The sequence below is a fragment of the Apus apus genome, chromosome 6 (assembly GCF_020740795.1).
Source record: "Apus apus isolate bApuApu2 chromosome 6, bApuApu2.pri.cur, whole genome shotgun sequence".
In the NCBI taxonomy this organism is placed as follows: domain Eukaryota; kingdom Metazoa; phylum Chordata; class Aves; order Apodiformes; family Apodidae; genus Apus; species Apus apus.
The window spans coordinates 14,340,538-14,354,016 of record NC_067287.1 but is presented as its reverse complement, the minus strand read 5'-3'; the positions used below and the strand labels follow the sequence as shown (position 1 = coordinate 14,354,016).

At 39.6% G+C, this 13,479-nt stretch overlaps 1 protein-coding gene across 1 annotated transcript in view; it reads right to left on the bottom strand.

Moving 5' to 3' along the window:
* Positions 1 to 13,479, bottom strand: part of CNTNAP5 (contactin associated protein family member 5) — a 265,506-nt gene that overhangs the window by 15,942 nt on the left and 236,085 nt on the right. The window contains exons 20-21 of the mRNA XM_051623680.1: positions 1,813 to 1,943; positions 435 to 519 (exon numbers count right to left, since the gene is read on the bottom strand). Coding sequence (XP_051479640.1) covers positions 435 to 519; positions 1,813 to 1,943 — 216 coding nt within the window. The remainder of the gene's footprint in view (positions 1 to 434; positions 520 to 1,812; positions 1,944 to 13,479) is intronic.

Here is a 13,479-nt window from a genome sequence, read left to right as displayed (position 1 = left end):
TATGTAATATAAATATTCCTTGCAGAATTCAAATTGGAAAGGACTGGGAGGGGAAAAAAGGGTAGAGAGGAAGAAGGCTCACAGTGCTGCTGCTCTTATTGTTAGGAAACAGAGATGGCCTGGGAGGAGCAAGCTGTAGTTAGCAAAGTGACAGGCTAAGATGCTACCCTGTGCAGCCACACACAAGTATGAATCACTTTACTGGAGGGAGCAATGGGAGAAGTTAATATAGCAATCAGTGCAAACAGGTAAAGCTTCCAAATTTTTGCATTCATGAGATATGAAAATTGGAGTACTGGAATGCTCAGGCCAACCCTTACAGATAAAGCAGCCAAACAAAAACTCAATCATTTTAAAAACCCAACATGAAGTGCAGGTTAAATTTCAGGACTACATACAATTGATGAATCAGGATTATTTTTAACAGAACCTACCTGTGACCTTACCCAAGGAGAGTGATTTGATGGCCTTAAAATCAATTTCAGAAAAGTTGTGTTTGAGTTTGAGAACTTGATCAACCTGGAAGAGGTCAATAAAATCAGTTCATTACAGCAGCATGTAGACACCCGTATATCTCTCTGTACTGCAAACTTCTGGGAACACTCAGCTGCAAATCAGTTAATTCTGCCCCCAAGCGTGATTCAGTTTCTAAAGATAGCAAAGTGAATGTGCTTTGATTTTAGCATGAGAAGCTGAAAGGTACACAAGAATAGTGTTATAAAAGGGCTTTGAAGAAACCTCCCTTGTAGAAAAGCTTAAAATATTTGACACTGAAAGCCCCCTGCTTCCCCAAATCCATATCTAGTTGCTTCAGAATGCACTCAAAGGAGGCCTCTCTAGAAACGTATTGTGAAGAAACAGTTTTGTATAGAAGAAAACCACAGTGCCCCAGACAATAGAAGACTAGTACTTGAAGAAATCCCTGTTTTTTGGCTTACATCTCCTTCCTAGATAATCAGGCCTGCCCGCCCTAGTTGCATGATATCTTTTCATTTTACCATCCAGAAATGGAAACTCTAGAAAAAAAACTTGTGACTGTCCCTGTGTTTGTCTCCTTCTCATTGCATTCCTTTAACACATGACTTTTCTTCAGACTCTGCCACTCTTCTCCGCTAAACCACTGCTGCCCAGATCTAACCAACTTGTTTTATAATACGAACTGCTGTAATTAGCCTCGCATGGAAAGCAGGAGCAGTAAGATGATCCTCTTCTCCCTGCCTTGGAAAAACAGGCAATGCAGGGAGACAAGGCCAATGAGGGTCCTCGTCTCTTCATGGGGCTGTCATGGTGAGCATGGCTTGCTTCTAGCAAAGGGACAGGACATTGTCATGCACATAATGGCTGCACCTAGCATTCCTTCAAGCTTTTCCTGTGCAGCTGAGGTCATATTCTCCCTTGGGCCATGTACTCTAAATGGAATTAAGAGTTTCCAGGTGCATTCCTCGGCTGTTTTTCTCCCTTTGGGAGCTTTTTAATGATCCATACTGTATGTTTCCCCTGAGACTAAAGGTCACAGACATTCATAAGCACCAGAACCAGTGCAATGGTCCAGATGAACTTCTAGCCAAGGATGTTTTCTAATTCACACATTGTCAGACACAAGGGAAGGATCCCTCTATGGAAAACACTACGGATGGGCATGCTTTGAAGCAGGGACTGGATGGAGCTTTGGGCTATTCTGGTGCTAAACCAGCTTTGGTTGCATCAAATCAATTTGAAACCTTTCCCTCCTGCTGGCTATCAGGCACAGAAATCAGTGGGTCTGTTTTGGCATGAAGTATTATTTAACACTCCATAGAAGCCATGACATACCTGAATGACAAGCTCTCTGCCTTCTCTGTTAATCTTCACATAATGTAGCTCCCGGTTGGCAAAATTTCCAGAGTCAATAGTGAAAATGAGAAGTCCATCCTTACTCAGCTTGTATCGGACCTGTAAACTTCCTTAAAAGCAGAACAAAATCCAATGTATAAAACCTTTGTCCATAATGAGATACTGTTCAATACCTTTCCACAACATATAACTCATTTTCTTTTTGTTACAATGGAGTAACAAGGTTAAGAGGAAAGAGAGAGAAAGTTGAAGAGAAATTAAAGAGTTCAAACCATAGTCCTAAGTGCAGAAAAAGTAATGCACTGGAAGTTTTCTTTTCTAGTAGCTAACAAACTCTGCTATGGAGGAACACACACCTTAATTGAGTAAGTAAGTATATCAAAGGAGAGTGTATCTGTCTGCAGGTCAGACATTAGCACTGCCACAAAAGCTCATCTACATTAGTCTGTAAGAATCGCTTCCACCAGAGGGCATGCAGGTCTTGCACTGTGCTATTAGACTTGCATTAGTGGATTTTACTATTCCTTTTCATCAGGATGTAAGAGACAATGCAGAAGACAGTGACAACTGTGAGAATTATAACTTAACTTCAAACATTTAAAGGCCCAGACTCATTGTGATTTATATAAAATACAAGAAAAGATATATTGTAAATGATTATACAGAAAAAATGTTTTTACTGTGTTGTTCTAATATATTTCAAGAAATAAATATAATTCATTTAAAAATGAATACCAAACATCTCTTTCAGTCTTTGTATCGAAAAACAGGATTACTTCTGATAAATAACAGTACCACAACAAAACAAAATACACAAGAGAACAAGGAATCCAACATGAATTTTAATCCTTCCACAAATTACTACAGGGAATATATATCTGTGTGTGTACATATATATATGCATATTTATAATTTAAAAAGTAAATAACATATTCTGCTAAAATAATTTCAAGCTTACTTTTCTAGGAATTAAGTAGAAGGGAGAAAAATATTCTGTAAACTTTTGGAGCTCTATTTATGCATCATCAATTAAATATGTGGAACAGTGGTACCACAGAGTTAAAAAGCTTTTCTGGGGCTACCTTGTTACTGCCTCCAAGGAGAAAATGAATGCTGACAGCACCAGAGCCCTGAGTGAAGGGTCCTTTATTAATCTTCCCTGTTCTGAAAATCATCCTAAGATACCTCCTGTCTCCTTCCACTTCAGCACATGTTAGCACAAGTTCAGTTATTCCAACCATTACTAGATTTTTACAGAAGGCTATGGGGAAATGCTGCCTATGCTGAATGACAGGGACCAGCTGACTGGTTGTCACTGAGAGGATGTGATCATGCAAGTTTAAATCTAGGACCAGTTTCAGTGTTGGCAGATGCAACTCTTGAGTGCACATAGTGATGCAGCACCATGTCAGAGAAGGCCGTGGTACACCTGCAGGAGCTGCTGCATATGCATGGTGCATTGTTCTCCTCTTTTTCACTCATTGGGATGTTTGGCTTCTCAGACTCCTAAGAGCTGCACTTTTTGTACCATTCAGTACATTCCAGATGAGCCCTGTCACTCTCCGAGCTTTAGAGGGTAGAAACAAAGCTTCCAAAAATGAGAGGGAAAATGAGAATTAACTTCTAGGATAAAGGCTTTATAGCTGATTGAGAGGGCTGCTGGATCAGGTGAGCCTTCAAAGTGAAACTAAAGAAAAAGGAGATAAAAGGCATCTACTTTCTCACAGATAGTCATGGATGTTAGAGTGGGATTTGTGAAGAGATCAAGGTTAGTAACAAGTCCTAAATTATTCAGTGTGATACTCTAGGTCTGGATTCAGCTGCCCCAAATCATACTGTGAAGCTCCCATCCCCTCATGGCATAATCAAGACAAGGAGCTGCTGTCTATCACCATTAATGTCACACTTATAGGTCTGAACTTAAAAGACCAAACTTAAATCTCAGTTCCATTTGATGGTACTAAATAAAAGATGCATCTACAGGGAATAACAGTGTAAAAATGTTACAATCACTTTACTCTAGAAAGACGTGAGAAAAGAAGCCCAAGTGCAAGGAATTTAAGAAACTTTCTTCATACTTGCCATTAGGGCAGTAGGAAAGTCATTAATGGAAAGGTTGCCTGGCCCTGCACATCACAACTGAGATGACCACTCAGAATAAGCTGAAACTAAGATGTGATAGTGTAACAGATTGGTCCAAACTAAAAATCTTTAAGTACTTTATAAGCTGCCTCTAACCTGGAGCCTTTGAGAAGGGTGCAGTGCAAAAAATTAAACAGGGCCTAGATTTGGTCTGTGATCTTGTACTAGTTGCTTGATTTATAAATGTGAAAAAACTTATCTTTTCACATGCTATGAACACACCAGTACATAAAATATAAATGGTACTACTATATTCAGGTGATCAACATAGCAGCCAGCACATCTGTGTTCAAAGAGAGTCAGCAAGATATGCAATCTGTGTAGGCTTTCAGGTGCTGCAAACAGGGATCTACCCACTCAATCATAAAAGCACTGATTTTAAACCAGAAACCATCTCTTCCATTTTTTGGGAGACAATGGAGGAGGTTCTTGACATCCATTAAGATCTTAGCTTTCTATAGTGGCGCAATTTTACCTTAAATCATTTTAAAAGATCAGTGAATAGCATCTTATTTTATCAAATTGCTTTGAATTCCGATGGCCACCTTTTTGGATGGCTGCTCTTCAAAACCGTTGAATCTGAGTTGGCATTTTGCCTGAGGTCAAATTTGCATTAATATAAGTACATGGACTCCTCTCTCCAGAGGTGTTTTGGAACTTACCCCACTGTAGCTGAGAGCTGATTTTGGCTTGTGTTCAGTACCAAAACTTTTCCTGTTTTCAAAGTACAGAATAATTTGTCTGGCAGATTACATTGCCATTTTGCTACTTGACAGGGCACATAAATTGATTATTAATTAGGATTGTTATTAAGATTTATTTTTTTTTGTCCCCTGAATTTTGATTATCTGGTCCACTGACTTTCTCCATTGCACCAGCCCAGTGTCACTAACTGCAAATAAAAATCTGCATAAACAAGTTCTATTCTTCCTCTTGTCTATTCTCTATTTTGCATCATTTTTGCCTCTCAATAGGGATTCACACTAATCATGAGCAGAGTGATTTCGGGCAGTCTTGTTGCAGTCATGCCTGTCATCCTCTTTTCAACTCCCCAAGTCTGAGCATGCACACCTGGAGTGCCATAATGCTCAAGTGAGCCACTGCCTGTTGGGTTTTCTTCCTTCTCTAATGTATGTGGCATTGCTGGAGGCAATTTCTATCAAGTCCATAAAAGACGGAATGAAGGAAAGAGGGAGGTATCGTGTTTTGGCCTTGGGCTAGACAATTTTACCGGGCATATTACCCCACCAGTGTTAGGTAAGTATTTGTTCACAGGATTATTATAGTCACCTCTTTCAGCTTCAAATTCTGCAGATCAGCATGGAGATATGCTGTGCTAGCTTCCAGAACAGCGCAAGCAGGGAACAGCCATAGTTTAGTCACAGTGTCACAGAGTGCAGCTTGGCCTCTTTGCTCCACTTCTGGAGGAAATTAATCCAGGTGGGTGGCCATGCAACTGTGATGAGACTACTACCAGTATCAAAGCTGGCTCAGCACACATGATTGTGGTCTTCGTTCTGTAGTTTGCAGTAGTATAATCCATTACTGTAGGGCTGAATGACATCTCTCTGCTGATATCAAAACAGCTACAGAGCCATTTTAATGGGATTCCTATGAGTCTCCTTATGCAGAGCAAAGTCCTGGGAAGCAGAGACCAAAGAGCAGTATTTATGCCATCTCATGCTGGTGACTAGGTTGGGGACAACTTTCATTGGTGACAGAGGTCAGGGTTAGTACTTGCTCGCAGTACACTAATGATCAGTGCCAGCATAACCAACCTCAGGCAGCTACAGGAATAGCACTGTGCCTTCAGACTGCTTCTAGCTTTTTTCTGAGGACAAGAAAGGTGTAATAGGAGCTCTTAAGTCTAGTGGTAATGATAACATTAAAGTGGTTAACAGATTTCAAAGTGTTCAGCCTGAAGAAGAAAAAATATTCCCAAACTGCACAGTATGAAGAGACACCTTGGCCATGATGTTACATATTTTATGTCCAAAACCTTTTCTGATTGAACATGTCAACAGGAGAGTTGTCTTTCTTTTGCATGTCTACAGCAGTGCCTGAGTTAAATGTCAGGAACATCTGATGGCTTTGTGGCCTATGCCCACAAACTGTACATTCATTCTGGACTGCCAAAGCTTGTGTTGAAAATGAAATAGTAATCTATACATTGCTGGCTGGAAAAGGGAGCATGGGAAAACGTTAGTGTTCTAGCTCAGGAGACGACTTCCTGACTTGAAAGCTCTCACCCAGCACTAGATATTTGGCAAAAAGGTTAAAGCAGCTCTGCAGAAAACAAAAAATAGTATATCAGGACCACAGGTCTTGAAGAACCAAACAGCAAGAAGGCGAATGACATGCCCTTGGAGACTGAGACATCTCTGCAGGACTTTAATATACAAAAACTAGTTTTAAATGAGCCCAGATTGAAACCAACATTTCTGCCAACTTCAACAGCACTTTTTAATGACTTAAACTGTCTGGAGCAGCTGGCAAGACATCTTGCACCACTCAGAGAAGCTGAAGTTAGTTCAGGGAGCACATGTGGGTGGCACATGTAAAACATACAGTTTTATCACCATCATGTAACATCAGGAAAAATCATTTAAACCAGGGAAGCTGACAACTCCAATTTGAGAGAAATGTGTTTGTATAAAATAATGAAACACTGCATTAGGAAAAGAGCCTTGGACTATCCCTTCATGTCCCACTGCCTCAGAGGCACACAGAAACAGAAATGTTTTAGAACACAACTTCTTAGCAGCTGTCTCGAACCAGCAGTCACCCTCATCAGACTGTAAGATATTAACTACACTACCACATCCCCCCTCAGCAGTCACCCTCAGCACTCACCTGAGCTATAGCTAAGAAATAAAATAATTAAGGAAGGCACCAATTAAAATAAATGGTGGAATACATTTGTGAGGCTATTGATGTTGCTACTATGAAAAAAAAAAATAATAAAAAACCAGTAGCATTAAAGTATTTAGCCCAGAAAGCCATTTGCAGCTTGTAAGGTGGAAATGTTAATTCCTGATTGCAGAACAGCGCATGACAGTTTTCAGTCATCTCTACCCCAAAATAAATGTCTCAGGCAACTTGCATAGCTTCAGCATGACAGTGTCCCTCATCATAGCCTAGATATTAAAAATGGAACACTTGCTTTCTCAGTTAGGAGCAGCTGGCTAAGAAACCTGCTCTTTAATTAGCAGCTTCTCCCCAAGGATATTTACTCAGCAAATTTACCCTTCAGTGGAAGTGCCACTGGTGATTCAAAAGAACAGGGCCCATCTCTTCAGCATTCAGTGGCATTTAACTAAGAAAGTACTTGCACATTTTTAGGAGGTGACTCCTGCTATTTGTTTTGCATGGAGAAAACAGAGAGATGAAACTGTTGAACATGTTTGCTGATATGATTAGTCAGCTATTACATTTGCTTAAATGACACTATTTTACAGAGTTAAAAAAAAAAAATCCACTCCTCATTTTTTTGTAATCTGTCATGGTAGTGAAAAAAAATGTGCTTATTTGAATGCCTCCCACTCTACATTTGAGAATTCAGGACTTAAGGATCAATTCAAGCTACCCTATATTTAAAAAGTTTCACATTGCATTTCTTCAATTTAGAAAAAAAGTGCCCTGCCAAAAGCCCCTAAAGGAGCCTATCTGTAGGCTCACGACCTCAGTTCTCTTTGCAATCCTGCTAGGCAGCTGGAGCCAGATTGAGAATGTCACTTAAACATCAACAAATGTAGCTAGCTCCCTTACGTGACTGACAAATGTGTTTAACCTTCCTAGACATCTCATTCCCACTAGCTGCCAGTTGGCTTAACATGAGCTGACCGGCAATTAAAAAGGAACTGGCAGATGCTTCTTGCTTCAAAGCTAGAAAATATTACAAGTCTAAAAGATGACCCAGAGGACCACAGTCACGGAGCTCATCATGCTCTGTAGTAGCTTAAACTGAGTAGCATAAACACACAGTGTTTTCCAGTGATTTTAAGGGGAACACTCATCTAAACAGCACAGCCCATGTCCATGCTGATGTGTCTGGGCCTAAAACGGAAGCAGGGGTAACCCATGGATGTAGGATAATAATCTGTTTCTTCAGTTTAGCTCACAGGTAAGCACACACAGGAGTGTATTTATGTACCCTGGAGGTGATGGACAGAGCGCTGCACAAATTTGGGATCTATCAGCTTGATGACTGCTGACAAATTGTCTTCCTTCTTTATGTCACAGTTTATCCATTGGTGAAATAGATTAATATTAATGTTGTTTGGAAAATTATATGATATTTCCAGGTAAGCACCAATTTTAAAAGATACTATTAGTCATTATCATTATCTCCACTCCTAGATACGTCTTTCTGGTGAAGGAACTGGTTGCTGTTTCTTTCACATGGTGATTCTACATTCATTATTTATTTCCCCCCCCCCCGCAAAGGTGAATATAAATTTGAAGGAAAGAGCAGACTGCATCAGATGCAGCTACATCTCCCTGAAGCCACCTGCTTTCTGATGATGAGATTTATTCTGTTAAATTTTAACCTATGCCGTTTCTACACATTCTTTGGAATTTTAAAGTCCCATTTAGACCCCTCATTAACAAAAGCTATCTGCATGATACTGTTGGATCTGATGTTCTGATTTCTCCTCCTGTCTTTCAACACACACTAGATGCCATTAGTATTTTCGTGGTCAGACAGTAGGCCCCACAATTTACTCACCTTTGTGTGTCGGACCATCTCGCCAGGCTTTCATCTTACACTGTACATTTCATTTAAGACTAGCGTAACAGCCAGGCTGGCAGGAAGAGCTTTTGTTCTTTACCCAGTGAATGAAAAAAGTATCATGCTCTGAATTTTATTCCAGAAGTTCAGCTTGGCTTTGTAAATTATGCATCATCACTAACTCTGTGTGAACAGCTCGCAGGCAAAAAAGACTGAGATCCTCTGTTGTGATACCCTGAGGATACCAACCTGCCCTCACCTAGATCCTGGCTCATGGTTTCCATTCTTTTCCTAATATCTTTCAACCATTCCTGTTTCAGTTTTGGCAGTATAGATAACTGTTCAAAAGCAAGGACTTGTTTCACACTGACCTAACAAATAGCCATAATGCTCAGGAATGAGAACATGGAAAAAGCCTGAATGGAAAAAATGAAACTATCAATTTGAGCACTACATGCTGTCTGTGGAGCTGGAGAGTGAGCAATAATCTTTTCACTAAAACTAGAAAAAAAAAAAAAAAATCATATGCCTCTCTTCTCAAATCTCCTTTTCCCACTTAGCTCATAATAAAGACACAAGTTTGTGGATTAATAGCTTTCTGAGGTTAATGATCCTTGTTTGTGTTGAGCTGTATGGACACTGCCTGGCTGGTCATGAATCTCTGGGAAATGTTCGGCTCTTATGACCAATAAAAGTCCATCTAAGCACTGCCTAAGTTATGCCAACCTCTGTAACTGCAGAAGCTGGATCCTTTAACCAGTGACCTTCTGATCACAGTAAACTCTCAAGATCTGAGTTTCATAACAAGTCCTGCTACTGGCATAGTAAGAACTGACTCGTGTTCTAACGTCATCTTATGGATAAAATTAGAGGAAGAATGAAACATTTACTTAGTAACTATCCTAGTACAAAAACCATATAATGGTAGTATTGTGATGATTTTTCTGTAGCAAAATACATGTTTATACACATATCCTTTCACTACTTTACCTTCAAATTCATAATGCATTTTGCAGTCTGTCACAGAATGGTAGAATGGGCAAGGTTGGGAGGGACCTCTGGAGGTCATGTCATCAAAATCTCCCCTCTAAAGCATGAACACTAGGGCCAGTTGCCATGGGCCATGGCCAGATGGCCTCTGAATATCTCCACAGTTCTCTAGCCAATATGTGTCAGTGCTCAATCACCCTCACAGTAAAAAAGTGTTTCCTGGTGTTCAGATGAAATCTCCTGTATTTCAGTTTTTGCTCATTGTCTCTTGAGTGCCCTTGCAATGACATTTGCCAGCTCTCTCAGCACTCACGGGTACATCCTACCAGGGTCTGTGGATTTCTGTATGCCCAGTTTGCTTAAGTATTCCCTCATCTTCCTCTTCCATCAAGGGTACATCTTCCTTGTTCCAGACTTCTCTTTTAGTCTCAAACTCTGATTCCTGAAGGCCAGTCTTGCTCATAAAGGCCAAGGTATAAACACTCAATTTCATCAGGACAAAAATCACCTTTTCATTATCCAGCCAGCATATCTGCTATGTTATGGGAAAATTAATATGCTAATAGGGATAATACAAGAAAGACAGAGGTTTGCTTGGACCCAAGCTGGCTCTGCAAAATTTGGGATCTATGTTGTGGAAACAGCTACACTGCTCCAGTGCAGGACTTTAGCCAGTGGTTCTGCTGGACTACAGCTCTCACTACACAGCTCTCTACATCCACAACACAGATAATTCACAATTTAAGAACAGCTGAAGAATCAATCAATCCTCAGGGCTAAAGGTTTTGGTAAAATGGGTTCTGAAAAGACCCTCAATTCTGAATTACTGAAGAATATCTATATACCTGCAGCATCCATTTAAAGACAGGAGTATGTGACCCTCTCTCTTTCCTCCCCATTCAGCTCCACAGAAATGCAACAACAAAAAATCCTTTATAATGGCAAAATTCAAGCTAGGAACTTAAATCTCCTAAGAGATCAACATCTCCTCCAAGCACATGACAATGTTTTCTTCCTAGCTGATTATTTGCAGCCAGTGGTCTGGGGGTTTATGCTAGATACTAGTAAGTTCAAAGTCAGCCTGTATATATACAGAGCACAGATCAATTATTAACCACATGCTCAGCCTTTCCTGCTCAATGTAATCCAATTACAGTTCCCTTTTTTTCCCTTGTGGGTCTCCAGAACACCTCTTGACCTTTCAATACAAAAAGCAATCTTCATGAGTACAAACATGTCCATGAATTCAGCTAATAAGACAGATCTTTCAGTTCTCTTCTCTTGGAAAAAAAAGATAAGTCTGCCAGAGTCCTTGGCTGAATGTTGTGGCTGCTTCCCCTTTCAAGTAAATCTTGCACAGTTAAGAGATTTAGAGTGTCATATACTGAAACAAAGAAACAAACAAACAAAAAAGGTGCCTTGGGCACCAAGTAGACCTCTCCCCTCAAAGACTTTTAGTGCTGAATTTGAACAAAAAACTCCAATCTGCATTCTCATTTTCTGTGAAGTGTGCTTACAGCAGGGAACCGTCCAAAGGACCAGAGATGTTTCTAACCACAAGAGTTTCTCTGTTTACATAGAGAAAGTGACTGGGAGATCTCCTGCCAGCCCAGCCATTTCCACTCATGGTGCCACAGCCAGCTTCCCACCACAGGCAACTGGGGAAAATTTATTGTACATTCTCCATTCCTGATCGAACTCTCACTGTCCCGTCACCCAGTAAATAACATAAGATTTCAGGGCCAACTAAAACAATTCCTTGAAGTTATCTTTAGAAGATACGTAGTGCTGTCTGCCATGTGAAATCATGTAAAGACAGTGAACCAGAGCTAGCTTGTCAGTGACTGACAGACAGTTGTTTGAAAATTAGTCTCCTCAACAAAGTTGTCTCCCAAGTTTCCCAACACAACTCACTATCCCACTCCTGATAAAAATAACTACACCTTAAGCTTCGCACCATTTTCCACTTCAGTCACGTAAGTTGTGCAGGTTGCTGAATGGGTGTTAGAAATCTATAAGCCAAAAGGTATTCTCAAAAGATAAGACTGTTGCACTAGCAATAGCATATCCTAGGAGGGTCTTTTTGTAACAGTTACTTACATGCTGTGGTACCCGCAACCCCAAACTAAAATCCACACAGTGGTAAAGCAAAAGAAGTAGCAAAATCACCTCACAAACCCACCCTAGTGTTTCAGTAAGTCCTATTTTCCCTAATTATTTTAGCTTTGCCTCATTGAACTCCAGAGTGCACAGTGTGGACAGAACCAAAAGATTCTTTGCCTCAAAGACTAAACTAGATTTTTTGCCTTTCAATACCGCTGAGTGACAAAAACTTTGGTTTTCCGTGAGCAAAGTTGTTGGAGATGCAGCTCAACAGACTTGCAAGGCAAAAACAGTAAGGAGAAATTACATGCTTTCAACAGAAAGGCTGCCTCTAACCTAGAGATGGGGAGATTACAGGAGATTTCTAGTTTGTTAAAAAGAAAATAATCAGTAGCTTCTCACTGATGACATTTGTTTCTTTTCTGCAGTGTTAATTCAGCTCACCTCTACTATAGGGTTTGGTTTCTTTTCCTATTTACTTCAACTTTCAGTTGATTTCAAGACTTTATAGGACAGAACAGTGGGGTTAATCTACATCCTGCTGCTATATTCTGCGTATCAGAGACCTAAGAGAAAAATTGCTCAAGATGCTTTCATTTGTACTTTTGTTTTTAACTGTGCTTTTTCTTTGTCTTTGATCTTTCCTATGAAATTTCAGCATCTTGCTTTCCCAAAGAAACTGAGAAGAGCTCACTGTGATGGCAACAGGTACTGTATAGAAATAAATAAAGAAAAGGACTCAAATTGTTTAGTTTCTTATGAGACCAGATAATACATACAGATACATTTTCAATCGCTCTAGGATAGCTTGAGATTCTATCTCTTTGATGCTGGCTCTCTACTGTTTTTCTAGATTAGGAATCATTGTTTTCACAGAGAAAGCCAACAACATCGAGAAACAAATACTTAGGAAAGCATTTTCTACACAATATATCTAATAATATTCATATCACATTTTATTACTTGCAGGGGGGAAGGAAGAATGGAGACAGAAGAAGCACTAACAGTTTCTTCCTTATCAATTATTGTCTTTAGGGATCAAGACAAGTTGATTTTAATACTAAGGTACTGGTAATTTGGTGAAATAATGTAAAATAGAAAAAATGTACACTGAAAATTTAGCCTGAGAAAGAAAAACCAAACTTTTCTGTGGCAGTAGTGTCCCATGATGTGAATAACCTGCTGATTGACACACTGAAAAGACTAATTGGATCTCTTCACCCATTTTCTTTAGCTTTGTAATGGACACTTACAGTTTGAAATTTCTACAACACTGATATTACAAATGCACTGCCAGTTATTACAGTACTGCTAATCTTTTGGACATGGGATCAATGGAACTATGTGACCTTTACATATATACCCATCCACTTACACCCATCCATATATATACAATATATACATACCTATTTATACATGTAATTTGAAAAACAGTGGGTGCAATATGTAGGACTGGGGAGGAGAGGGGAATGCTAAGGAATTCTATACAATTTTCAAAGGCACATATATGATTTAGAAGCCTAAGTATTAACTAACGGTGGATAGAATCCCTAATTCTTCTTAAAAACATCAACTTTGAAAACTTAACCCATAAGATGTCAAGACATGAGCCAATTGACCAGATTAAGAACAACCTTATGATATAGATAAGTTATTTAGGTGGGAACTTTTTCTAGAAA